The 27,286-nt window shown below is 61.8% G+C and overlaps 1 protein-coding gene across 18 annotated transcripts in view; it reads left to right on the forward strand.

Annotated features, from left to right (window-relative positions):
• MCF2L (MCF.2 cell line derived transforming sequence like) overlaps positions 1–27,286 on the forward strand; it is a 119,712-nt gene that overhangs the window by 48,021 nt on the left and 44,405 nt on the right. For 12 of the 18 annotated variants that reach the window (XM_073795424.1, XM_073795426.1, XM_073795429.1 and 9 more), the window contains exons 2-3: positions 22,236–22,319; positions 25,405–25,519. In XM_073795424.1, coding sequence (XP_073651525.1) covers positions 22,236–22,319; positions 25,405–25,519 — 199 coding nt within the window. Of the gene's footprint in view, positions 1–6,471; positions 6,973–8,475; positions 8,555–9,126; positions 11,270–12,105; positions 12,128–22,235; positions 22,320–25,404; positions 25,520–27,286 lie in introns of those variants that run through there. The other 6 variants (XM_073795433.1, XM_073795430.1, XM_073795432.1 and 3 more) reach the window with 6 other exon arrangements.

The following is a 27,286-nucleotide window of genomic DNA, read 5'->3' on the forward strand; positions in this document are numbered from 1 at the left end:
CAGAGAGGCACGAGCAGGTGACTCACCTGGACGTCAGCTGCTGCTACGTCCAAGCGCGGTTCAGTGGCAGAGCTGCTTTGTGGTGGGCTTTCCGGGGAGCTGCGACTGCTGGCGAATCCCCCTGGGCCGTCCCGGCAGGACCCGGGCCACGCGCTGGCCAGCGGGTCTCCTCTGGGCTGAGTCCCGTCCTCTCTGTGGGAGGCACCCTGGGGTCGCCATGAGCGGTGGCTCGCTCTTAACCACACGCCTCTCTGGGCCCTTCCCCAGAGGACAGCGGGGACAGGACGGCCGAGGGGCTGCCTCTTCTAGGGGCACAGGCCTGGGGGGCCACCGGGTCTCTGCCTGGGTCTCATGTGGGCGGGACGGAGTCTCTTACCGCCTGCCCCTTCCAGCACTTTCTGAAAACACTTTTGGCTCCGAGGGGTGGACACTGCAGCCCCCGGGCAGGGTGGGAGTGCCCAGGACGCAGCCCAGTCCCCCTGAGCCTGCCAGGCATGAAGTTAATCCCGGCAGTGCACTTTCTGTTTTGATTCTCCTCCGGCGTTTGCACGTTTGTTGCATGTCCAAATTCCCCCCGGAACTGCTCTTCACATGACAGTAGCATCCACAGAGCGGGTGCCCTTCTCCCCACATTTGGCTAAAAATACTCAGCTGGTGAATTGAAACTGAGTCAGAGCGGCCATGGGGAAGTGGAACTCGAGCTCCTGGGACCTCAGCGTCTCGTGTGGCCCTGAGTCTCAGAAAGCTCCGCTTCCGCCCCGAAGAGCAGAGGCCGGGGAGGCGGGCTGGGGGCGTATCCCCACCGGCAGCAGGTGTCGCTCAGAGCTGCTGCCAGTGCCCGTGCACGTCAGACCCGGACGTGGAGGTGGGAGAACGTCCGCCCCGAGGGCAGAGGTGCCGCGGGGACCGCCGTCAGGTGGGGCACACCCAGACCGAGCCCTCCCGAGGGCCGCGGGCGTTGGGCAGAGGCGGCTGCTCTCGATAGTCTGCGTCTCGAGGGGCTGTAGGCAGTGAGCCGAGGGTGGGAAGCTTCCCCGGGGAGGCGTGCCCAGCGCGGTCCTGCTGGCGCCGCCGTGTTTGCTGTGATTCCCGGGAAGCGTGAGTGATATCAGCGAACAGCCTGGCAGCGCGAAGGCTGTTTGCTGCGTGGGCGCGGCTGCTTCTCACCGGGCGCGAGATGCTTTTGTGTGCTTTACGTGCTGTGCTGGCTTTTCTTTCCCCAGTGTGGGATGGGGAGCAGAGGAGGTTCAGTACCTGTGGGATGTGGTTCTGCGATATAAAAACACGCATCTAAAACGTACAAAAGAGCAAGGAGAAGCGGCGAGGCCTCCTGCTTCACCTGCGTCTCTGCGGGTGGCCCCAGGAGGGAAGAGGGTTCCGAGCCCCCAGCCCAGCGCAGGAACCGCCACTCGGGTCTGCCTGGCTCACCTGAGGGCGGTGGCCCCTCTGCATCCTGCCCCCCGGCCCTGGGGCACCCGAGCTGGGTAGGCAGCAGCAGAGATGCCCCCTCCCTGGCCGGCTGGTGCAGGGCGTGCGGGACCAGTGAGACTGACGGAACAGGAGCGGGAGGCTGCAGCCCCTTCCGTCCAGTCCGTGCACCTCTGCAGGCCCGGGGCAGGGCCAGGACGCTCCCTCAGGCCCCCGGTGCCCCTGGCCAGGCGCCCGCACAGGCTCCACCCTGTCCTCTAGCGGGTCCGGCCCCCATGCTCCTCCCCCGAGACCGCCTGTCCCTCCCACGGTCCCCCCCCCACCCCCCCTCACCATGAATCAGGCATCTCTTCTGAGCCCAAAACAGTTGGCCCAGTGTCTAAGTAATGTTTAGTTATGTCTGGTAGCACAAAGGTAAATGGTGTTTTAAAATAAAACATGTTGGCTTCAGAGAGTTTTTCTTTTGTTAACATCTTTATTGGAGTATAATTGCTTTACAATGGTGCGTTAGCTTCTGCTGTGTAACAAAGTGAATCAGCCATATGTATACATATATCCCCACAGCCCCTCCCTCTTGCGTCTCCCTCCCACCCTCCCTATCCCACCCCTCTAGGTGGACACAAAGCACCGAGCTGATCTCCCCGTGCTATGCGGCTGCTTCCCACTAGCTAGCTATTTTATGTTTGGTAGTGTATATATGTCCATGCCACTCTCTCACTTCGTCCCAGCTTACCCTTCCCCCTTCCTGTGTCCTCAAGTCCATTCTCTACATCTGCGTCTTTATTCCTACCCTGCCCCTAGGCTCATCAGAACCTATTTGTTTGTTTGTTTTTTAGATTCCATATATATGTGTTAGCATACGGTATTTGTTTTTCTCTTTCTGACTTAACTTCACTCTGTATGACAGTCTCTAGGTCCTTCCACCTCACTACAAATAACTCAATTTCGTTTCTTTTTATGGCTGAGTAATATTCCATTGTATACATGTGCCACATCTTCTTTATCCATTCATCTGTTGATGGACACTTAGGTTGCTTCCATGTCCTGGCTAATGTAAATAGAGCTGCAGTGAACATTGTGGTGCATGACTCTTTTTGAATTATGGTTTCTCTGGGTATATGTCCAGTAGTGGGATTGCTGGGTCATATGGTAATTCTAGTTTTAGGTTTTTTTTTTTTTGCAGTATGCAGGCCTCTCACTGTTGTGGCCTCTCCCGTTGCGGAGCACAGGCTCCGGATGCGCAGGCTCAGCGGCCATGGCTCACGGGCCCAGCCGCTCCGCGGCATGTGGGATCTTCCCAGACCGGGGCACGAACTCGTGTCCCCTGCATCGGCAGGCAGACTCTCAACCACTGCGCCACCAGGGAAGCCCTAGTTTTAGTTTTTTAAGGATCCTCCATACTGTTCTCCATAGTGACTGTATCGATTTACATTCCCACCAACAGTGCAAGAGGGTTCCCATTTCTCCACACCCTCTCCAGCATTTGTTGTTTGTAGATGTTCTGATGATGCCCATTCTAACTGGTGTGAGGTGATACCTCATTGTAGTTTTGATTTGCATTTCTCTAATGATTAGTGATGTTGAGCAGCTTTTCATGTGTTTGTTGGCCATCTGTATGTCTTCTTTGGAGGAATGTCTATTTAGGTCTTCTGCCCATTTTTGGATTGGGTTGTTTGTTTTTTTGATATTGAGCTGCATGAGCTGCTTGTATATTTTGGAGATTAGTATTTTGTCAGTTGCTTCATTTGCAAATATTTTCTCCCATCCTGAGGGTTGTCTTTTGGTCCTGTTTTTGGTTTCCTTTGCTGTGCAAAAGCTTTTAAGTTTCATTAGGTCCCATTTGTTTTTTATTTCCATTTCTCTAGGAGGTGGGTCAAAAAGGATCTTGCTGTGATTTATTTCGTAGAGTGTTCTGCCTATGTTTTCCTCTAAGAGTTTTATAGTGTCTGGCCTTATATTTAGATCTTTAATCCATTTTGAGTTTACTTTTGTGTATGGTGTTAGGAAGTATTCTAATTTCATTCTTTTACATGTAGCTGTCCTGTTTTCCCAGCATCACTTATTGAAGAGACTGTCCTTTCTCCACTGTACATTCCTGCCTCCTTTATCAAAGATAAGGTGACCATATGTGCGTGGGTTTATCTCTGGGCCTTCCATCCAGTTCCGTTGATCTATATTTCTGTTTTTGTGACAGTACCATACTGTCTTGATTACTGTAGCTTTGTAGTATAGTCTGAAGTCCAGGAGCCTGCTTCCTCCAGCTCTGTTTTTCTTTCTCAAGATTGCTTAGGCTATTCGGGGTCTTTTGTGTTTCCATACAAATTGTGAAATTTTTTGTTCCAGTTCTGTGAAAAATGCCATTGGTGGTTTGATAGGGATTGTATTGAATCTGTAGATTGCCTTGGGTAGTAGAGTCATTTTCACAATGTTGATTCTTCCAATCCAAGAACATGGTCTATCTCTCCATCTGTTGGTATCATCTTTAATTTCTTTCATCAGTGTCTTACAGTTTTCTGCATACAGGTCTTTTGTCTCCTTAGGTAGGTTTATTCCTAGGTATTTTATTCTTTTTGTTGCAATGGTAAAGGGGAGTGTTTTCTTAATTTCTGTTTCAGATTTTTCATCGTCAGTGTATAGGAATGCAAGAGATTTCTGTGCATTAATTTTGTATCCTGCAACTTTATCAAATTCATTGATTAGCTCTAGTAGTTTTCTGGTAGCATCTTTAGGATTCTCTGCACGTAGTATCACGTCATCTGCAAACAGTGACAGCTTTACTTCTTCTTTTCCGATTTGGATTCATTTCTTTTTCTTTTCTGATTGCTGTGGCTAAAACTTCCAAAACTATGTTGAATAATAGTGGTGAGAGTGGACAACCTTGTCTTGTTCCTGATCTTAGAGGAAATGGTTTCAGTTTTTCACCATTGAAAACGATGTTGGCTGTGGGTTTGTCATATATGGCCTTTATTATGTTGAGGTAAGTTCCCTCTATGCCTACTTTCTGGAGAGTTTTTTAATCATAAATGGATGTTGAATTTCGTTGAAAGCTTTTTCTGCATCTATTGAGATGATCATATGGTTCTTCTCCTTCAGTTTGTTAATATGGTGTATCCCATTGATTGATTAGCATATACTGAAGAATCCTTGCATTCCTGGGATAAACCCCACTTGATCATGGTGTATGATCCTTTTAATGTGCTGTTGGATTCTGTTGCTAGTATTTTGTTGAGGATTTTTGCATCTGTGTTCATCAGTGATATTGGCCTGTAATTTTCTTTTTTTGTAGTATCTTTGTCTGGTTTTGGTTTCAGGGTGATGGTGGCCTCATAGAATGAGTTTGGGAGTGTTCCTTCCTCTGCAGTTTTTTGGAAGAGTTTGAGAAGGATGGGTGTTAGCTCTTCCCTAAATGTTTGATAGAATTCACCTGTGAAGCCATCTGGTCTTGGGCTTTTGTTTGTGGGAAGATTTTTAATCACAGTTTCAATTTCAGTGCTTGTGATTCATCTGTTCATATTTTCTATTTCTTCCTGGTTCAGTCTTGGAAGGTTATACCTTTCTAAGAATTTGTCCATTTCTTCCAGGCTGTCCATTTTGTTGGCATATAGCTACTTGTAGTAATCTCTCATGACCCTTTGTATTTCTGCAGTGTCAGTTGTTACTTCCCCTTTTTCATTTCTCATTCTATTGATCTGAATCTTCTCCCTTTTTTTCTTGATGAGTCTGGCTAGTGGTTTATCAGTTTTGTTTATCTTCTCAAAGAACCAGCTTTTAGTTTTATTGATCTTTGCTATTGTTTCCTTCATGTCTTTTTCATGTATTTCTGATCTGATCTTTATGATTGCTTTCCTTCTGCTAACCTCAGGGTTTTTTTGTTCTTCTTTCTCTAATTGCTTTATGTGTAAAGTTAGATTGTTTAGTTGAGATTTTTCTTGTTTCTTGAGGTAGGTTCTAAAAATAAAAACAGAGTTTTCTAAAGTGCCCACGGTGGCCACCCCGCGACCGAGGCCCTCCCGCTGCCCCGCGTGGCGGCAGAGCTGTGCGCCAACCCCACAGCATTTGTACCACAATTTCCCGAGTCGCCTGCGACGGGAAGCTTGTTTTGGAAACAGCTTTAAACGCGTCATGACATCTGCCCCTCCTGAGGGATCTTCCCGTCGCCGCATCTGTCTCCTCCATCCGTTGTCCCCACTCTCGGGACCATCTTCCCCAGATGTGGGTCCGGTGGGCCGTGGGCGTCCCCATCTGGTGCCCCCTCGGTTCTCCTAAGCACCCCGCCCGGCGGCACCGCCCACCTGCTGTCTTCACTTCTGGGCTCCGTCCGCAAGCCTCCTGCCTGGGACCTGAGCTGCCGCCCCCTCGGGACTCTTTCAGCCCTTCAGGCACACACAGCACTGGCTCAGGCAGGTCTGCGCCCCACATCCCGGGTGAGGGCCGCCTTCCTCTGTGCCCCGTGGCCAGGGTCCTGCCACCCTGTGAACGGAGGGGATTGTGAGTCCCGGAGGGTGGGTCACCTTGTCCCGACCTCTCCCTTAAGGAAACTGAGACCAGCTCGGAGGTCAGATTTAGGATCCAGAATTCCCGAGACCACCGTGGTCCAGCCCAGAAAAGCCCGTGTCACCTCTCTACGTCCTAAATCCCACAACAAAAGCCCCTTTGTGCTTTCCAGGTGGCGGGGAGAACGCTGCTGCCTTTCCTCTGGGGGCAGGAAGGGCCCAGTAAGTCAGGCGTCCCTCCGAGCCCTGGACACCTGCCGTCCACTGGCTGAGCCCCCAGGGTGTCCCGGAGCCATGGGTGTGCTGGACCCACGGGTGTCCAGTGGACGGACCGAGCCTCGCCCTCACGCAGTGACATTGTATTAGCCTCAGGCCCAGCTGTGTTTGCTCTCTGCCCTGCGTCTGCTCCTCTCAGCCACCCCGCAGTTACTGGGTTTGTGACAGAAGTCGTTGATCTAGCAGGCGGGGCCTGGCCCCCTCCCGGTCCTTCTGTCCAGGTCGCAGCTTGTGCAGAACAAATGGAACATTGTTCCCGCTGCCCCGGAGGGTGGGGAGTGATGGGTGCAGATGAACACTCATCCCGGCCCCGCCCGGAAGGCAGGCGATAGTATCTGCAGCTCTTGTGTCTTGTTTCCTTCGGGGCAGGAGAGTCTTCCTGTTTAGCTCACGGAGGTGGGCGGGGCCGCCCAGCCCGGCTCACAGCCCTGCGGGCGGCACGTCTGCTCTGCGGCCCGCGGGAGGGGGTCCTGAGCCCCTCGTGCCGCCTTCCACCCGAGTGGTTAGGTGTCACTGGCTTCCGCTGGCCTCACCTCTGTCCGTCTTTCAGTCCTCGGTTCCCGTAGTCACCGAGAGATTTTAGGGCACCCCCAGTATAACCCCCACGCACGTCACTGTGCAGAATGAAAGTGAGGACTGAGCACTTCCCGCAGCCCTCTCTGCCCGCTGTGGGCAGCCCTAAAACATCAGGGCTCATCCCTGCTGTGAATGGGAAAGGAAAGCATACGTGCCAGCACACGGGATGCAGACATGCCGTAAGACACAGAACCGAGTGGTGAGCAGAGGAAGGGGCGGCGTAGAGCTGGGGCGGGTGCGGAGGCCCGGCTGGGGCCCTGTGGGACGCGCGTCCGGGTGTATGCTGTCCCGCAGGGTGACTGGGCACCGGAATCGGGTTGTAGTCAGATGGAAGGGAAGCCAGAGAGACAGAGAAGCGGCCTGGCTCTGCCGCAGCCGGGCTGGGTGCGGGTGGATCGTCTTTGATGCCGCGGGGATACGCTCGGCCCTGATTTCACGTGTCCCATCTCAGGCCGCCCACGAGAAGTGGTCAGAGCCCCCCGTGCCCTTGGCACTTGAACCCTACAGGCAAAGGTCAGACGGACAGAGCCGCGTCCCGGTGCACGTCCCCGCCAGCCGCGGTCCCCCCGTGGCAAGAAGCACGGGTCGGAGGTGTGCGTGCTCAGAGCCCGCAAGGCGCCTGGCCTGGAGGCCGTGGCCGCGGGGGAGGCCCAGGGCACGGAGCGGGGGCCGTCGGCCGAGTGGTTCCAGCTGCAACAGCGACAAGCGCGCTCCCGGGAGACTCCAAGCATGGCCTCGTGGCGGCCTTCCGTGAGTCTGCCGCTGGACCGCGAGCCCACATCCCCTTCCTCTCAGGCTCGCTGTGAACTCGGGGCCGGGAGGCCGTAAGTCATCCTGGGTTGAGGATGAAGAGGCAGCCCTTCCGAGGGTCCGGAGCACGTGGACAGTGCTGAGGACCAGCGTGGGGTGCCCGTGGAGGGTGGGCAGGCTCCACCCGCCTTCCCAGGAGACTAGTCCAGCCGCCAAACAAAACCAGAATCACTGGAAGGCCTCAGGGGCGGGTAAAGGAATGGGGATGGGGGCGAAGGAGCTGCATGCCTGGAGCCTGGGGCCAGGGCTAGACCCCCGATAGACCCTGAGGCAGGACGTGGGGCCGGGGGCCGGGGGGGGGGGGGGGGCGGTTAGCTCCGGTTTAAGACTGGAGGGCGCCGGCTGCAGACTCGCTAGCTGGATGGGCGGACCGCGGTGCTGGCGGGAGCCGAGAGGTTGCCTGGGGACGAGCTGCCTGCGAGCCCTCTGCCCGGTGGCCGCCCACCCTCCTTGCGGGTCCCGCACACCTTCCTCGGTTCTCACTGCTGCGGCCACGGCTGGAGCTCGTGCAGGAGCCGGGGGGCGCGGATGGCCGGCCGCGAGGACTGCCGCTCAGGCCAGCTGCCCAGGCCTGCCTGCCGCTCCAGGAAAGCTGCTGCTTATCCTGTGACCGCGGGTGACCTTGGGGGCTGGGGTGACGCGTTCAGCTTAGGAGAGCTGAGTGGGCGGGGCTGCAGGAGACAAGAAACGGGGCAGAGCACTGGGAGCACCTTAAGCTAAGGGGCAGCAGCTGGGGGTGGGAAGGACCCGGGCTGCAAGGATCACGGGGCCTTAGAAGGACAGTGAGGACACGAGAGGGGGACAGGGAGGGGGACAGGGGCCAACTAGGCCTGGAGAGGACTGAGGAGCGCTGTGTCCAGTTTCCCTGCTGCCTGAGGCTTTGCTGATCAGGGACACCTGCCTCACAGGTTGCCATGACGATGAAACAGGACCAGGTGGCAAGGGTGGCCTCGGCAAACAAGGGCGCGCCTGTGAGTGCGGGATGGTCCCTCCCACGTTATCAGCAGCGGGTCGTGGCTGGAGAGGGTGGCGGCTTGGTTAGCTTGTCTTGCATCCCTGGGCAAGGAAGAATTAATACCAAGTGTCTGTAACTATCTACAGGACCAGCTAGGCGGGAGGTCGGGGTGCAGCCGGGGTGCACCCTGTGTGCTCAGAGCATGCCGCCACCTATACCGTGTGCTAAACGTGTGCGCGTGAGCCAGACGCTGTGTTTGCTCACATATGCCCTGTTCACGCTGAATTCCGTGCCTGCGTGTCCTTCCAGCTACGGGAGCCCCTGGAGGGTCACGGGGGAAGCTGGGCCGCCCTTCGCAGCGGGTTTCTCCGGGGAACAGAGGCCCTGCCCCTGCCCGCTGCCTTTCTCTCAGGGCGTCCGCCTGGGGCCCGTGGTCGGCAGCCTCTGGCCTCCGGTTCCTGTCCGACCGTCAGGCCTCCTTCCCCGGATTCTCTGCACCCTCTCCTGCCCGCTGGTTCTTTCCCCATCTTGCGCTGGTCGCCTGCCTGTACTGCTGGGCGGAGCCGCATAAAATTGCCTTCTTTGTAGGTTGAAGAGGTTTGAATATCCGCAAACTCACCGAACCCTGCACCTGGGAGAGCGTTGACATCTTAAGCAAACACCTTCCTGGCCCAGCGGCCGGCCCTGGAGCCAGGTCCTGAGTGAGCTCACGGGCCTGGGACGCAGCCAACCCTGCAGAAGTAACCCGTGTCAGCCCATCGGGGCTGAGGTCACGAACCCCCCCACCCCCAGCTGGACACACCCGCCAGCCCGAGAGCCAAATGTCAGTGGCATCCGTGTGTGACTCTGGGCTCCGGCTCAGCTGTTCCCCAGTGTGACTTGTCATTCCTGGCCCAGGGCCTGTCCTTGAGGCTCTGCGGGGCATCAGCTACTGAGCCATCCCCAGAGACTGCGAGAAACGTCTGCGTGCCCTTTGGCCCCAGCTGGCCCGCACGCCCTTCCTTACTCCGTGCACGGCCCACTCTTGAGAGCACAGCATCGAGTGGACGTGAAAACCAGGGGCCGAAGCGATGGTCCTAGAGCCGCCAGCACAGCGAGAGGAAAACCCCGGTGGCTTCCAGTTCTGTGGTGGAGCCTGTGGTCAAGGGCCACGTGGGGAGTGGGTGGGCACACAGGGACTGACGCGGAGGCCCGAGGCCGAGGAGAGCCATTCGAGCATGGACCCATGGCCCGGACGCCACCCCGAGGGCCTCTGGGGCTGCGGAGAGCCAGTGGGGGGAGGTGACTGCAGAGGGAGCGGCCTCCTCTTCACTCCTCTCCCGCCGGAGATCACGTTCCTTTCGTCACGCACCTGCCCTGGGCTGCCGGAGGTGTAGCAGGGGGCTCGGCCCTGGGGGGCGGCGGCAGACACAAGCTGAGGCGCAGACACGGGCACCCGAGCGCCGTGGATGCGGGAACAGGGCTGGCGGTGTGCCGACGTGTCAGTGGTGCCAGTGCCTCTCGGCTCTCTGGTCTTCGGGGTAGAGAGACCAGGAGCTGATTCACCGTGTGCAGTTTGTCCTGATGCCCCCCTGACCATGGCCCCTGGGGGAAGAGCAGCCCCCGGCCTCCGCTGACCCCTCCCACCGACCCCACGCCTCAACGGCCCAAGGCCGCACGTTTCCTGGATGAACAGATCACGTGTCTTTAGAGGGAAAACCTACAAACCAGTGGCTCTCTTTTTAAACTCCGAGTCGGGGACCCGGAGCGGACCGGTTTTAACGGAGGGCGCGTGTTGTCTTGTGCACGCTGAAGCGCGGTGCCTGCTGGCTGGTTCTGCACAAGCACGGGGCGGGCGTTAGGACCCCACCCTCCAGACCTGTGGGCCTCGGCCCTCTCCTCGGAGGCCACGCAACCCAGCAGCGGGCCGGGCACGCATCTCACGTTCAAGCACAGCCTGGAGAGGAAACGTTGGGGCTGGAGCAGGGCGCCCGCAGCTGAGCCTGTGAACCCAGAGCTCGTGGCCCAGCAGCTGGCCGAGGAGTGTGGCGACCTGCCTGAGACAGTGGCCTGGAGGTCGGACCTTCGACCTTGACTCGGTCGGTCGGGAAGAAAGGACAGTGGGAGCAGGCGAGGCTGGACATACCCCGGGCGTGCGCCACGACCTCCTGGTAAGAGCATGTCGGGCCTGAAGACTCCTTTCTCAGAACGGTCACCTCTCAGGCTGTCAGTCGCTCACTCGGCAGGTGTCCACCACCATGCTGGATGCCCGAGGCGTCCCTGGGGCAGGAGGGGGCCGTTGTGGTCTCCGCGTCTCCGAGCGGTCAGAGGCCAGCCACCCTGAGCGTGATTCTGGAGGCCGTGCTCTGGGCAAGGACCCGCCTGAGGTGTGAGCCGCAGGCCGCGTGTCGGGGGACGTGGGCGAGGGCTGCCCAGGGAGGAGCTGGGCCGTCCCGGCCACAGAGGGCCTTGCCCACCACGCTGGGAGCTGCACCCCGATCTGCAGGAACGTCCGTGGGCCCCGCCCCTGGGCGGAGGGTGTGAGAGCTGTGCTCGCGGGACTCGTGTGCCAGCGCCAGTGGGAGGCCGCAGAGGAGCCGTTCAAGGGAGACTTGGGAACCATCCAGCAAAGGCCAGGTCAGGCCCGGGACCACGTGACACACGACGGGAGCGCGGACGGGGCGCGCGTTGGCGGGGCCGTGACCGGTGCCCCCAGTGGCGAGAGCAGCTGGACTCCACAGCCTCCCCTGGGGTGAGCGGCCCGGGGCCCAGGCTGGGGGAGGTCACATCTGCCTCATTCCCACGATGGAGAGGACGGAGCCCTCGCTGCCCGTGGATGCACAGCCACAGGCAGTCCTGGTCCAGCCTGAGGGCCGTCCTCTCCAGGTGGGTCGGCTCCAGGCTGGGCTCAGCCCCTCGGGTCCTTCCTGCTGGAGATCTGGTCCTTGGGGGGCGGCCTGGCCTCCCCCTCCCCCGGGAGCGCCACCTGCAGAACCAAACTGCGTTTTAACGAGCTCCCCCGGGGGCCCCCCTTGCCCTGCGGCGGCCGCCCCCCCACCCCGTCCCATTTTCCTTGTTCTCAGCCACCCCATCCCCCGCCCCGTGCCCCAGCCCCTGGCGGCGGTGTTCTGAGGTCTGGCTGCCGAGGACCTGGGGGTTCGCCCCTGGGACGTCCTGGCCGGGTCCTGCGCCCCCAACCCCGGCCGTCCTGCCTCCCGCCCGCCCGGCTTAGGGAGCCACTGAGCGCGGGGGGGCCCCCCGCAGGGAGGGTCTGGACGGGCGACGGGGAGGGAGCCGGCGCTGTGCGAGCCCTGCCGCCGCCTGGCCGCACGGTTAACCGGCGGCGGGCAGAGCAAGGGAGCCGACCGCAGGCCCCGGGCTCGGGGACGGCAAACCCGAGGCCCCGGGGAGAGCCCGGGTCCTCGCGCTCCGGGCGGGCGGCGCGAGCATGGAGCCCGACCACGTCCCTTTGTGCGCCCAGCACGGGCGTTCCGGGCGGCCGGTCGCCACCTCCTGACGCTGCCGGCGGGCGACAGCATGACCTTAAGCCTCCTCTCGCTGCTGTCGCGGGACCTGGCCGCGCTGTGGCTGCTGCTGAAGACCCGCACAGGTGCGCGCCGGTGGGCGCCGTGGGGACCGTGCGCGCCGGGGCGGGGCCCCGGGGGTCTGGCGCGGCGCCCACGCCGGACTCGGGACTTGTCCGCGGGGTCCGGGCCGGGTGGCGGGCGCGGAAGGCAGCCTCCCGGGTGGGCGTGCCGCGCGTCCCTCCCCCCCATCCTCATTCTCATCCTCGGGCAGCGCCTGCCGGGTACCGGGCCACAGTCGCCGCTCCGCCTGGAAGCTCCTTTGTTCCGGCTGCGGGAGACCTGCCGATGCTGGGGGGTGCCGGTGGGGGCTCTCCACGCAGCGGGACCGGGGCTGGACCGGCGGGGGGAGCACCGCGGGGCGGTCTGCAGCTCGCGCTCCTGTACCTGCCTGGCTGGGGGAGGGTCACACCCGTGGTGACCGAGAACAAAGAGCTGGGCCCGGGAGGGCGCCCAGGTTCCTGGGCTCGTTTCTAGGGACGGAGGGTGCTCGCTTGGAAGTGGTTTGTCGTGAGTTCATTTTGCGGTGGGTGCTCCTGCTAAGGATTGACCAACAGTGCGTTAAATGGTCTTTTGTAAATTTTAATGAATCAGCCGCACCCTAGCCTTCAGTGCATGAAGTTTCCGGTTTTATAACGAGGTGACCCGAAGGTGAGACGAGGGAATCAGTGAGTTTCCTGATGGACAAGGCTCAGGACGGTGACCGCCTGGGTGGCCAGGTCGGAACACAAGCTGGCACACAGGGTGAGAGCGTGTGATTCACGCCTGAGGTGGCAGCAAGGTGACAAGGCTGGGATCCTGAAAGGAACGCTTCCTGGGGCTTAGAGCTTAGAGGCTCGCCAGTGGGCGGTGCGTTCCCTACCGAATGCCGTAGTCTTCCCTCCTGCGTGGACCTGCGTGGTCATCAAAGCCGCCCCTTTGTTTCCAAGCTACACTCCTGCTCTGATTCTTACCACGTTCCCTCAAAAATTCTAGGTGTTTTTCTAACACGTGCTTTATTTTTAAGATAAACGGGCTCTTGAGTGAATGTCCTGAGGCAATTTGGGGTGCCTGAGGGGCGGAGGGCTTCTCCCCCAGTCTCTGGAAACCATCCACTGGTTTCCTACAGAAGGACGCGTGGGTCCAGTTTCCCAGAGCTGTTGGCACATGTGCTGGGACCTCTTCCTTGGTGTTGCTGGGGCACACTCCCCAGGTGGCCCGTACCTGGCTCTGTAACCGGATGCTGACTTTTATGAGCGCCTGGTGTTTGCGGACAGGTCGCTGCACCTCCTTCCTCACTTCTGCTCAGGCTGCACAGGATGGGGGGCGAGGGGAGCGGTTGGCACCGGCCGAGCCGGCAGCTGGGCCCTGGGCAGATGGAATGGATGAGAGTCACGTGGCGAGGCCACAGCTCCCTCACCGCGTCCAGGGCAGCGGAGCCCACAGAGCAGGACAGCGGGGCTGAGCCACGCTCCCAGACCAGGGCCAGGGTCTCCCATTCTGTCCCTTCTGAAACCAGGGAGGTCGCCAGGTGTGCACGACCCGCCGCTGCCCACCCCCAGCTCCCTCTCCGTCACCCCTCCTCCACCCCCTCCCCCAGCTCCCTCTCCGTCGCCCCTTCTCCACCCCTTCCTCTCTCTGTCTCTGTCTCTCTCACTTGGTCTGTCTCGTCTGTCTCGCTGTGTCTGTGTGTGTCACTGTCTCTGCCTCTCCCCCGCAGTCCCTCTGTCTCTCTGTGTCTTTCTCACTCTCTGTCTCTGTCTCTCTACCTCTGTGTCTCTCCCCTGTCTCCTGTGTGTGTCCGGGGCTCCACAGTCAAGCTCCGGCGGGGCAGCGTCCGTGGAGGGCCCAGGCCCCACTCTGCTCTGAGCTGTCCCGTCTGGCGATCAGGGACCCCGTCAGCAGGGACCGCCTGGGTGAGGCTCAGGGTGACATGCGCCCCTGTCCCTGTCGCCCAAGGCCCCAGCCTCCTCTGCCCTGTGCATCGTTGATTCTGTTTTTTGTGGGGGAGGGGTGTGTCTTGAGAAGGTTAATGCAGTTCCTTGTTTGGTCTCAGATTTGTCGAGCTGCGGACACTTAGGAAGTGGGATGAGCGTGTCCACCATCGAGGGGAGGGTTTGGGGAGCTTCTGGGGCCCTTGCAGGAGCGCGGTGTGGGTGTCGGGCCCGCTCTGTGAGCTGCTTTTCGAGGCAGATATGGACAGGTCCCCGGGGTTCTGCTCGCAGCCCCGCCTTCTGCCTTCGGAGCCAGGAGGGGCGGAAGGAGGTGGACGTCCCTGAGCTTTACGGACCTGCTGCTTTTACTGTTGACACGTGGCTGTTTTAGAAAAGAGCTGTCGCACATCTCCTTCCTTTCCAAGCAGCAGTGGGCTCACACGTGTGTGTATCTGTGGTGTGTTCGTGAGACGTGTCCGACAAGCTGCCGGGGGCCCAGCGTGGCGGGAGGCTGGACCCAAAGCCGAGTGAGGGTGAGGCCCTGCTGCCGGCGCGCTGCTCGGACCTGCTGGCTTTCACTGGACCCCGAAGTGCTCACGTGCAAAGAGGGCGTGGTGGGGGTGTGGCTTGAAGGGTGTGTGAGCTGCTGGCCATCGGCCCCCGGGAAGGCTTCACGTCCTCCACAGGCCCTCGAGGCACCTCCTGCGGCCTCTGCTCGGTGCGTCCTGCGGGGAGGCCGGGCCAGAGTGACCCCAGCCGCAGCCCCCCTCCCGGTCATCTCCAGGGCCTGGAATCCCATCTGGACCGTGTCCCTGATCCCTGTGGAGGCCCCGCCCGGCCGGGATGAGACGCGAACAGCGCGAGGGCAGGTTCCAGCTAACTGGGCGCTGAGGGTCGCGGCTTTTGGAGCAGGCAGGAGCCCGAGGGACTTCCAGCGCAGCTCAGACGGAAGCTGGGGGCCTGCCTGGCGGGGCTGCTGTTCTGCCCTCAGACCCGCTCTTTCGCGGGGACGTGGGCCGCTGGGTGCATGTTTAAGTGGCCACATTAACTCATCAGGCAGGTGCTCTCGGGCCCAGGACGCCCAGGAGGAGGAAGGTTTGGAAAGGATTGACCCTCAGGCCCTGGGCGGGGGTGGACTTTCGGCCGGGGGAGGAGCCGTGAGGCCCAGGAGAGGGACGCCCACCGTCTGGCCCCGGGGCTGCTTTGCGGCCCGGCCTGCAGATCCCCCGCCCCTTTCCAGCTTGGCCGGGCTCTGGGGGCTCCCAGGAGCCATGGGGAGCCGGTGGGTGTCAGCAGTTCTGCCCACTGCGTCGTCGTAACCTTGGGCCATCGTGTGTGACGACCTGCCTGGTGGGCCGGCCAGGCTCGGGAGCTGGACCCTGGCAGGGTTTGCCCGGTGCTGCGCGGGGACGGGGGTCACTAGGATGAGCGTTGTTGGTAATAAAAGGTCCACAGAGATTCTGTTCCGTGCCAGCCCACACCCGATGCCCGAGCTCGGAGGCTGCAGCCCAGGCCCCCGGCTGCCCTAGTCCTCCCCGACCTCTCACCTGGCCCACCTGCCGCCTGGCTCCCTGCTGGGTGTGTGAACCACCCTCATCCCTCCAGCCTGCTCTGGGCACTCAGGAGTCACTGCGCAGAGGGACGTGTAGTAAATTAACCTGCCTGCGATGTGGCCACGAGGCCTCCTGCTGGGCTTCCAACCCCCCCACCCCCCCCACCCCCGTCCTGCAGGTCTGGTTCTAGTTCATCAGGGCCCTTCTCTAGGGAGGCCTCGCGGGGGCAGCCCGACCCCGCTTGGAGCTCCACGGTGTGGATGCAAAGGAGGCCCTCGCCCATGGCAAGGGGGCCCCTTCCGGGTCCTCTACGGGGCCCAAGGCCCCTTGGTCCAAGCGCACATCCCAGGCCCCAGCCCGGTGCCCACGCTGAACCCAGGGTGAACCCGGCCGTCCGAGCACGCGGCCAGACCCCAGCTCCGCGACCCGGGTGTCTGTGGGTCGGGCAGCAGAGACGGGGACTCCGGTCATCTCGGGAGCCCTGGGGGCGGGCGGCCTGCTCTGGAGACACGTGAGCCGCCGCGCACGCAGCGGGGGTGCCGGCGCTCTGGGATCAGGCGCTGGGGTGGCCCCAGCTGAGCTGAGAGACGCAGGACGGTCAGGCCGGGTGGAGGGTCCTAGGCGGAGCTGTGCCTCGGAGCAGGTGCGGGAAGGGAAAGCCGGGGTGGGGCCATCCCACCCAGAACCCGCCTTTCCCCGTGGGCACGTCCCTGCTCTCGCTAACGGCAGCAGAGCCAGAAGAAACGGGAGAGGCTGAGGGGTGGATGCGGCCCTTTCCTGGCCCGACCTCCCCGAGGTGCAGTGCGCCAGGTGCCAGGTCGCACACTAGCAGCAGTTAAACACCCACCGCATGCCAGACGCCATGCTGCACGTGTGCACTGCCTCCCCAGAGCTAGATGCCGCAATTATCCTGATTTACAGACGAAGAGACCAGTTCAGAGAGGTTAGGTAACACGCCCAAGGTCACACAGCTCCCGCCTGCCTGTGGAGCACTGGTCCACCGCCCAGGAGACCAGGAACCCTGCACATAACGGGTGGTGGTTCTGCAAAATAGAGCACAGCCTCTGGACCAGGAGGTGGCCCAGAGGCCAGAGCAGCTCTGTGTGAGCCTCGGGGACAACGGACCGTCCTTGCTCACAGGTGGCTGCAGGTGCGCGTCTGCCCGTTCACCGAGGGCAAGGTCATTCTCCGCTCCGCACACAGCTTCAGACCTTAGAAGATCTCGGGCCAGAATTCTCCCTGGGGGCTTCCCTGGGGGCGCAGCGGTTAAGATCCACCTGCCAACGCAGTTTGTCTGACTGCGGAGCCCTTCTCTCCCCGACTGGGGAGGGGCTCTGACAAAGGTGCAGAGAAGTAAAGGTCTGGAGCCCCCCACTGTGAGTGGAGCCCCTGGAAAATGCTCCGTGCTGGCGTGAGGGCCCATGGGTGTGAGGGTCGCTTATGCGCTGATGCAGGTCGCTGATGCGGGTCGGGGCAGGTCTCCGCGTGCTTGGCGAGCTGCCTGGAGCCTGTGTTAGAGAGGATTCCGAGGCCCGCTAGGGCTCAGCCGTCTGCCATCGGCAGGCGGTGCAACGTCTAAGCCAGGTGTCTGCCATGCCCTGCGTCGCCCGGGACGTGGCGGAGGTGATGTAGTTGACACCCTACGGGACAGGGTTCCAAAAGCTGTTTTTCAAGAAGTTGTTTGTAGCTCTGAAACCGCCAAGCGTGCGGCGTGAATATCCACGAGCCAGGCTGTGAAACGTGCCCAGGTGGTCTCTTCTGACGTCCAGAACCTTCACAGAACGGGTGTCGGTGAAGGGGCAGATGGAGACGCGTCCGGGGAGCCCTGGCCTCTGATTGGCTGTCCAGCGCACGGAAGGAGGGTCTGATCAGCGCCAGCCCCGCGGGCGGGTGGCCTTGAGAAGCCTGCACTCGTCTGAGACCGATCGAAAAGGCCATGGCCGGCGGGGCAGGGCGGGATGAGGGTTCTACGAGAGCCCCGCCGAGGCCCCAGGGGTCATTCCCACGCAGCCTGAGCTGCAGACACGACGCCGAGTGGGCCGTGGCCTCGGAAGATGCAGGTCTGCAGCCTGGATGGCAGGAGGCCGCGGGGCCTCGTCTGCACAGCTGGTGCCCGCTGTGGTCCCCCAGGGCCTCCCGTGGCTCTGCTCAGGGTTTGTCCCTGGCGCCCACGCGGAAGAGCTCCTACGGCGCCAGCTGGGCCCTGGCTGGTTCCCTGAGCTCCGCCGGGGGTGCCTGGGAGCCAACCCCTCTGCTGAGGATGGGGCTTCCCTGAGCACGAGTTTGGTTAAGCATCTTCTCACATGGGGCCTTTTATTTTAAAATACATAAGGATTCACGTCTTGAGATCAGGAGATCGGGGAGAACAGGGATGAACTGAGGTAACGACGCATCGTACGTGACGTGAAATGTTTGTGCCTAATCCAGGAACGAGTGACTTGTTAAAAATACCCAGGATGACCTGTGAGGGAGGATTCAGCCCAAGTGAGTGTCGATCTCCAACACCCGGAGGGCTGAACCCCAGAGCCGTCCCGTGGACTACAGGTTGCCATGGAGATGCCTCTCCCGCCCGACCAGGGACTTGGGGAGCTGATGGGTCCCTGCCTGTCTGGAGCCCCAGGCATCCTCGTCCCCCAGCTTGGAGTCGCCTCTTTGCGGCCATCCCTCCGCACACGCTCTGCTCTGGTTTGGGGCTTCCTGGGTGGGGTCTCGGTAGACTAGGAATCCCACCCACGCGGGATGGTGAGGCCACCCCACGGACTCTCCACTTCGGACTCAGAAAGGGCATCACGGGTGTATTTTGACAGAAAATAAACAAAAGCCTCGGGTGTGGATGTGCAGCCAGATATAAACAAGGAAGAGAATTAGCTCGTGACGGACTTAGTGGACTTTGCGGCCCAGGGCCTCTTGCCAGCTGCCGACCCCTCCGTCGGAGCCCTTCTCAGCCTCCTGTCCCCGCTTCAGCAAGGCGGGGACCAGCCTCGAACACGAACGCCAGGCTTCTGCACGCGCCGCGGGCGTCCTTGACCCAGACCCTCGCCACCGGGACATGGATCTTCAGGGTCCAGGCGCCCTGCGTCTCTCGAGCCCCAACCCTGCACGTGTTCTCGGCCCGAGCAGCGCTGGCATGCACGGTGCCGCTCGGAGGCCCTTCCCATGGGCAGCGCGGGCCAGATGCAGCCTGCTCTGCACTGTGAAATCCTCGTCCTAAAAGAAAGAAAATATGCGAGTCAGTTTGCCAGAGGAAGGAAGTTTGCTGCCGGAGTCTGATTGTGTTAAGATGAAACGGTGTGAAGATAAAAGGGTGGTGCCCCTCCCCCGGACTCTCCGATTGCTGCGCAGACCAGGACTCAGGGGACCACTTCGTGGCCAGAGATTCCAGCGGTCGATGTTTCTTCCCCTTTGTCCTCATGTAGAACTGAGCTGGGTCCCCGCACCGCTGAGATGTCGTGAGCTCAGCGAGGGGTCATTCCCTCTGGCCTCTGACAGGGAGCGGGCCTCTGTCCCCTGCGGTGCTCCGGACAGAGCGACACTTCCAGACGGGCTCCCAGAGCTGGTGCCAGAGGGACCAGGTCAACCTGCAGACCCCGCCCCCGGCCCCCACCCTGCAGGAGTCTGAAGGGAAGCGCTGTCCTCTCCCCACTGCACCCCTCCCATCTCAGAGTGACTCTGTGCTGGGTAATTGCCTGGAGGCTCCGCTTACGTCTGGGCGACAGGAAAGTCGTTGTCGGGTGGTTATCTGTGAGGCCTTGTGTGCACACAGAGCGGGTCTGTGCAGGAACTGGGCCTCCCCTGACCCTGACCCTGACCCTCACCCGGCGGGCAGGGCGACCCCACTTCCCGTCCCAGACCTCAGATGGGCCAGGCCGGGTACCTCCACTTCCTTGTCAACTGGCCGCCACCTGCCGCTCGAGTGCAGGATGAAATATCGTGGACGAGGCCCCAGCCTTTGAGGGAGAAAGAGCAGTGCGTGCCTGACGCCGCAGCGCCTGCTGTCCACGGAGGGCGCGTGACGAGCACCATGTGCCCCGATGGCGGCCGGAAACTGCTCGGTTATTCTCAGCTCTCTGAGGGGCGGCCAGTGACCATTTAACACGTATGAGGTTTTGTTCGGTCCATTTGTCTGAATGGACCTCGTGTGCAGAGTAACCCTACCTTCAAACCTAAATTGGGTCATTTGATCTAAGGCACAATATTAGGTTAGTTCTGCCCCAGAAGATTCACGGGTGGTGGGTTCTGGGGCGCGGCTGCCGTGGTGAGGGGTCTGCACCCGCGGGGCCTGCAACGGGCAGAAATTCTGGAACCAGCCTGTGTGCAAGTCAGAACGAACTTTGCCAAATTAGCCAGATTCCACGTGAAGCTCTGAGGAGTCATCGTCTGTCCGTTCAGCACGAGTTCTCTGGGCTCCTGCCCTGGGAGTGGGCCGGCTGGTGCCCTCCGCGGGGGTGCAGGGTGCTGTGAGGCCCCCGCCAGGCTAGGAGGCGGAGAAAGACACCCCGAAGAGGTGGCATCTCGGTAAGACATCTTGAGTAGGATTGGACCAGGAAACAGGGATGGGAGAAGCATCACAGAGGGGCAGCCTGTGCAGAGACCCCGGGCCTGGCAGGACCTCGGCTGGTCGGGGAACTCGAAGCACGTCAGGGCGGCGGCCCCAAGCGCGTCCCTCTGTGGAAGCAGCTTAACATGGACGGTGGTCCAGACAGTGAGAAAGGGCAGGGGTGGTCAGGGGTAGCCACCGTGCCCCTAGTACGTGGGGAGCCGCCTGCCGTCCGGGGGAGCTGGACACGGAGGGCAGACAGCTCTGGTGTCCACAGCGAGCTCAGGAAGGAGGAAGTGTGCTCGTCGGAGGGGCCACGTGAAGGCCCTGCCGCTCGGAGCTGCTCGAAACCAGGTCTGAGAATCTCTGCAGAAATGCCCGTCGGAGTCTCGATGTGGTCCGGGGGGGTCTGCGAGCTGAGGGCAGTCCTGCGAGGCCTGAGGAACTGCCCGTCCCAGCGTCCACGCCGGTCTGGGGACTTGCCAGCTAGCAGCGTCCGTGCTGTTTTCTGCAGCCCTGGGCGTCTCCTTTCCAAGCTTGAGGGCGACCCCACTTCCCTGGGGGTCCGTCTCAATGACGCGCTTGTCCCCGGCGGGCAGAGGCCGGATTTGAGGAGAACAGGGTCCATGCTCGACAGTGTGGGCAGCATAAAGTCTGGCCTCCCAGCCTCCGGTGCAGCTGCCCGTCCATCGCACCTGACGTGTGTTCTAAATAAATGAGGTGTGACGGCCGTAAACCACCTCGTCTGGAATTTAAAACATTTCAGGTTTTCTTTTAGCACTTGTTTCCAGCCCTGTTTTTCTCCCACAAAAGAAAGCCACTGGTGAGACGTTTCCCTGCACAGGGGAGGTGGCATGGCCCCGAGCTGCCCGTGGAACCGGCAGAGTCGTGGCCTCTGAGTTTTCTGAGTGTGACCCGTCATTCGGTCCCTGACCCTGAACGGGCTGCGGCTGTGTCGGGATGAGTGGACACGGCCCCCGTCACGTCCTCGTCAGCACCAGGCAGTCCCGGGGCAGCCAGCCGTGGGTCTCGGCAGCTCCACAGATGACAGCCGGGATCTGGGGACCCGCCTGTGCGTTTAATTGTGCCACCTGCCCACGCTCACTGGTCTGCAGGACGGAGGCTCATCCGCTCGGAGGGCGTTCCACTGTCTCCGTGACCTGAATCTCCAGGCCCTGGGGGCCGGGGTCTTCTTCTGGGTGTAGGAGAGCTGACTCTTAAGCCATTTGTGAGTTGTAGTCTCTGTGGAGAAGTTGTGTCAACACTGAAGGCTGCAGACTCTCCAGGACACCCGGGTCTGGAGACACGAGACGTGGGCCGTCACTCACGTGGTACCCACCTAGCAGCAACTAGAGACACAGGTCCGCAAAGGCCCCCCAGCAGCCCGGCCCTGTGGCCACCTGCTGGTGCCCCCGCATGGACCCAGACCCTGGCCGTGTCCGGGTTCCACCCGGAGTCTTGCTAAACCTTTTGTTTCTGGTCAACGCCTCCAGGCTGTGACTGGGTCACTCGGGGCCCTGATTTAGGACTTGTGGCTGTCAGTACCGGGCTCAGTGCCCTGCTCAGGGTCAGTGTCAGGCTGGGGTGAGGCTCCAGGCATGTATGTCTGAACCCACTGCCATGGCCAGGTTTCCAGTCTGACCAGTGGGTTGTTGCATAGACAGCAGGCGAGAACCCCAAGGGTGGCCCAGCCACTCCCAGGATGTCGGTAGGTGCTCTCAGACCAAAGAGTGTCTGCTCCCCCAGCAGTCATCTCGGGGTCAGTCCTCCAGCTCCGGTCCTGGCCCACTCCCCCCACCTCCCCTCTGCCTGCCGGTCCTTCTCTGTCCCCCTCTGTCCCTCCGTGTCCCCCTCTGTCCCCCCGTGTCCCTCCCTGTCCCTTCCTCCACTCCCTCCGCCTTTCTCTGTGCTTCTGACACACACCACGCTTTAAATACTGATGAATCACTCAGCGCACAGCTTTCTGTGCTCTGCGAAACAAAGGTTTCTCTACTGGAAACTGGAATCCCTTTCTCCAGGCCCGTGACCGCTGGACCCTCGAGTGTCTGCGGTGGGGCTGACCCAGACGTAGCTCGGGAGGCCATTTCCTCCAAATGACAGCGTGTTTCCGTCTGCTCTGCTCTCCCCGCAGATGAAATCATGCACCACGACATCAGCCCGCTCTGTGCTGCCGACATCCAGGACCAGCTGCAGAAGCGCTTTGCGTACCTGTCTGGTGAGTGCGAAGGCCAGGCTGTGTGACGCGGGCGGGGGAGTGTCTGCTCGCCAGGCGGTCGGCCTCCTGGCCTTCCGTGACCGCGTCGTGGGGCCTGGGGACAATCCGTGCGGTGCGGCCCGCCCCCCATTGCACCGATGCCTGTGATGAGGGCAGCTCAGAGCCGGCAAATGCCGGCCAGGGGCCAGCTGGGTCCCCAGGGGGGCGTGGCCCGGCTGCTCCTGGCTGCGGTCTCCTGGATTCCAGAGCTCTCCTGGGACGGGGAGGAGGTGCAGGTGTGGCACAGTCGCCCCCGTGCAGTGTCCAGGGCCTGGGCTCTGGCTTCTGTGGCTCCGCCTTCTGGGAGAAGCCCCTGGGGCGCCCGCCACCGACAAGGGCGAGGGGCCGGCACTGCCCACAAGCCTGTCCTGGGGTCGCTCCGTATCTCCAGCCCCTGTCCACCTGCCACCTCCCCTGGGATCCGGGCTCTGTCTCCAGCCTGCAGGGACATCTTGCTGCCCTATCCGGCCGGCCAGGGTGCTGGTGCCTCGGGCCCGCAAAGGCCGTGAGCATTGCGCGAGAGCAGTGCCTGGAGCAGGGCGGCGCCGCTCCACCGGGCAGGCCTGCCCCCCAAGGCTCGCTGTGCTGTCGGTCAGGGGCCCGAGGTTGAAGGCCCCCTGCTCGCAGCCCTTTCCCCTGGCCAGCAGGTTGGGGTCTCTCCTGAGCTCCGAGAGCCAGTCCTGCGCCCCCGGGCTCCCCTGCCCGCCCCTTGGTGCCAGGAGCTGCTCCCCAGGCCATGCCCTGTGTGGCTCAGGCCCACCTGCCCCCCTGCACATGGACCCGTGGTGTCGCTCGGGGGTTAAACCTCGAGGCCTGAGCCCCCTGAGCAGGAAAGCTGAGCCTCTGAGGTCTGTCAGCAGAGACGGCCTCCTGCTGTTCCTGGGGGGGCACCACGAGGGGCGCCCACCTCATGGAGGACGGAGAGCGGGGTGTCCTTCTGAGAAACCAAAGTCCCCAACAGGACAGGGTCATGACCTTGACCTTCCTTCAGGTCTTCACCCGCTGCCCTCAGGAGGAGACCCCAGGGGGGCCCTGACCCCCAGACACACCTCCTGTTATTCAGAGGCCGCCGGGTGCTCGGGGAGGGGGTTTTGCGGAAGTAACCACGGCCCCAGCTCGGCGGCTACAAGGTCACTGACCACTGGGCCTCACAGGCCCCAGGTCCCCCAGCACACGGGGGGCCAAGGACAAGGGAGCTGATGTGACCAAGATACCCTACCGCCGGCCTGGGCTATCGGGGGTGTCTGGAGGAGGGTAGGCGGCCGAGGGGGGCAGAGAGCGACCCCAGCGCTACAGCCACGGGAGGGGGTTCCGCCAGCATCTGAGGGAGGCTGGAAGGTGACCCCAGGCTCAGGCGAGCCCACAGGCGGGTGGCAAGGCCCTGAGCTGAGGACCACCAAGCCCGCCGCCATCCCAACCTGCAGGGCGCGAGCCGACGGGCCGGGTTGGTTCACGTCGTCAAGTCTGGGAATTGGTTAGAAGACAACACATCCCGAGCTTCAGCGTCTGGAACAAAGCTGGAGCGTCCTGGGTTTTTGCGGACACCCCGTGCGGGTTGGCCAAGCAGAGCCCGGGGCGGAGGTGGCCCTCGTCCTCTCCATCCCTCCCCCACCCGCCAGGACACCCGGGTTGCCCGCCTCCCAACGTGAGGACGCCCTGGCCAGTTATCACGGTGCCCACTGCCTGCCCTGGACCAAACTGCCGTAACCTCCTGCCGGGGTGTCCATGTGCGAAGGTCGGGGTGGCTGGCTTCGCAGCCCAGCACCGCTGACACTGGGGGGACGGCTCCCCCGTGGGGCTGTCCCACATTGTAGGACGTAGAGCAGCCCCACCCACCGGAGGCCAGCACCCCCCAGAGTGACGGCCAGAACTGCCCAGATGCTGCCAGTGGACACCAGAGCAGCTGGTGTGGACAGAGTGAGAGGTCTTCAGGGGTCAACCGGGTCTGCCCTTGTAAGGGGCCCCAGGTGCTCGCCTGTGTCAGGCTGTCCTCTGCAAGTTCACTGCAGACCAGCCTTGAGAGTCACGCGGCATCACTTCTGCCACCTCGGATGGGCCAGGCCAGCCTCGGTTCAAAGGGAAGAGGGAAGGACCCAGCCCCGGAGGAGCAGAGGTGGCCACCTCCTGCCGCGCAGGGCACCAGCTGGCAGCAGACCACGCCTGGCCTCACCTCCTGGCCTCTGCACTGCCGCCCAGGTCGTCGGTGGGACAGCTCGGCCCAGAATCCCAGCCTGCATCTCCACGCCTGCCCTCCCGACTGCCTGGCCCTGGGGAGCCGTGCTCACCTTCCCAGATCCCAGGCCACTGCCTCGTTTTCCCTCGGGAACTGTGTCGGGTGCACCTCCCCTGGGAAAAGTGCCCCCCCCCCCCCGCCGGTTCCACCTGTACCTCCCCACACACGGTGCCGAAGGGATGACTCCCATCAGACAGGAACTGTCTACCCGAAGTCGCCACAGGGCGCCCAGGCGGTCGGGCTGCAGCCTGGTGGCACGTGCAATGTTTAAACGCTCTTCACGTCACCTGTGGCGCGTGGAAAACGTCCACGCCGTCAGGAAGGAAGCAGGATGCCAGCTTTCTGTTCAGCGCGGTCCGTCACACACAAGAGCGCACGGAAGTGGGTTTGGGAGGAAACGTGCTCCCGCGATGCTCCGGCGGCGGCAGGATAGCGGGTACCTGCTTCAGCTCATCACCTCATTCCAAATGTTCCCATCGAGAGCACACATTTCTCTCATAATAAAAGACATGGAAGGGACTTCCCTGGCGGTCCGGTGGTGAAGACTTCGCCTTCCAGTGCAGGGGGTGTGGGTTCGATCCCTGGTCAGGGAGCTAAGATCCCACATGCCTGCGGCCAAAAAAACAAAACGTAAAAACAGAAGCAATATTGTAACAAATTCAATAAAGACTTTAAAGATGGTCCACATCAAAACAAAAAAAAAACCCAAAACACGGAAAGTGAGTTTCCTTCTGGAAAATGACTGTCCTGCCGACACCCGGGAGCAGCGCCCCCGCGCCCCCCGTGCTGAGTGCAGCTCTTCTCTCTCCCCAGGTGGGCGGGGGCAGGACGGCAGCCCCGTCATCACCTTCCCCGACTACCCGGCCTTCGGCGACGTCCCCGACAAGGAGTTCCAGAATGTCATGACCTATCTCACCAGCATCCCCAGGTGCGTGTGGACGGGTCACTCTGTTTCATTACAAGCAGAACTGGGTCTGTCCTTCAGAAAGGTAGGGAGACCTCCTCCGAGCCCACAGCCACGCTGGGCGGTGTGGCACCCAGGAGCCGAGGGGCGGGGGGGCTGATGCTGCCTGGGGATCCCCCCTCGGAAGGGGTGAGGCTGCCGACCTCCCGCCCAGCGGACGAGCGGCTGCCCCGCTAAGGCACTGGGGGCATGGGTGCCGTCAGACTCTCCCTCCGTCGGGTTTCAGAAGGCAGGTCACAGCTCGGTGAATTAAGTCTAATCTGGGAAACAGACCCGACAGTGAGTTTGACTACCCAACACCTGTCCTACAGAAGGTGCTGGTCAGTGTCGTCCCGTCAGCACCGATCAGTGCCGGGGGGCTGGGGGAGATCCTTCCAGATGCCTGCGGGGTGGAGGTGTTAAGCTGGGGGAGCCCTCCCGATGGACGTGGGTGGTGAAGGTCACTTGGCAGAGGGAGCTGGACGACGCGCCCTGGGTCCCGCGGGGCAGGGTCTCTTGTTAGGGTTGGCTTATGGTGGCCACCGTCTCCGTCCTTCTCTGTACCCAACTTGCTGGGCCAGGCTCTGGGTGGCCGAGCTGAGGCGGGAGGTTCAGCCACTGTCCTGGGAGTGCGTAGCCTTCCTTGAGGGCCCCTCGGGCTGGCCATGCGATCCTGCAAACATCTCCATTTGTCTTCTCCCTTGAAGTTACAGCCAGGAAGGCCACGGACAAGGCCCCTGGACCTCGAGGGACGATGCTTGAGTAGGTTCAGGGGTCTGGAGAGTGGCGGGAAGGTGGATGCTGCCCGCGTGGAGCGGCACAGGGGGTGTCCTTGGGGGAGGGGGACCCGGCACGGTGGGTCCAGCTCTCGGCGTGCCCAGCAGTGAGGCGCAGAAAAGCCTCACAGCCTTGGCGGTGGGACACCAGGGACAGGCCAGCAAGAGGAAGGGCAGCTGCACTCGGCACCGGTGTCAGGCAGTCCGGTGACTTAACAAGAAGACGGCGGCTGTTGGTGGCTGACCGTGGGCCCCCCCAGGGGTCTCACTGGCCCTCCGGGGGGTGGGCTTGTGGCCAGCTCCCCCACTCCCCTCCATGACATCTCCCAGGGGTGGGCGTTCCACGTCCAGGTGAGGCGTGGCCCTCCTCCCCCACCCTGTGAGCCCCCCAGCCCATGCCTCTTGTCCCCGCTGTGGCCGTCTTTTCCCCCATCTCCCGTGGTCCCCAGGCCTGTCTCCGACCAGGCAGTGGAGCTCACGGTGCAGTAAGCCTGCCCGGGGAGGAGTCCGAGGCACAGTTCTCAGTCTGACACCCGTGAGCCGTGACAGAGGCCGCCTGCGCTCCGCGGAGGTTTCTGCCCATCTCCGTGGCCGGGGGGTCAGGGTCGGATGACTCAGAGGCATCGGCGAAGGCGGGCGGGCTCTGCACGCGTCCAGGGGCCCGGAGACCCCCGCGGCCTTCTTGCTGCCACCTCGTCTCTCTGTCTCTTCCCGCTCCGGCCCCTGCATGGGGACGTACGGGCCGAAGTCCTGCGGTTGGAGGCTGCCGTGAGCCTCTCCATAGCTACGGGCACGGCCCTGCTGCCCCAGCCGAGGCGGCGGCCGGCCCTGGGCTCGGCGGTCGGCGGGCGCCGTTGCCACAGCGGCCGGACCGCTCAGTGCAGGCTGAACAAGGGCCCCGGGGGTGCTATATGTGGTCTCCCACTGCCCACCTGCGATGGTGCGGTGGGGTGACCCTCCCCTGCCTGTGGGGGAA

This window comes from Tursiops truncatus, chromosome 18 (assembly GCF_011762595.2).
Source record: "Tursiops truncatus isolate mTurTru1 chromosome 18, mTurTru1.mat.Y, whole genome shotgun sequence".
In the NCBI taxonomy this organism is placed as follows: Eukaryota; Metazoa; Chordata; class Mammalia; order Artiodactyla; family Delphinidae; genus Tursiops; species Tursiops truncatus.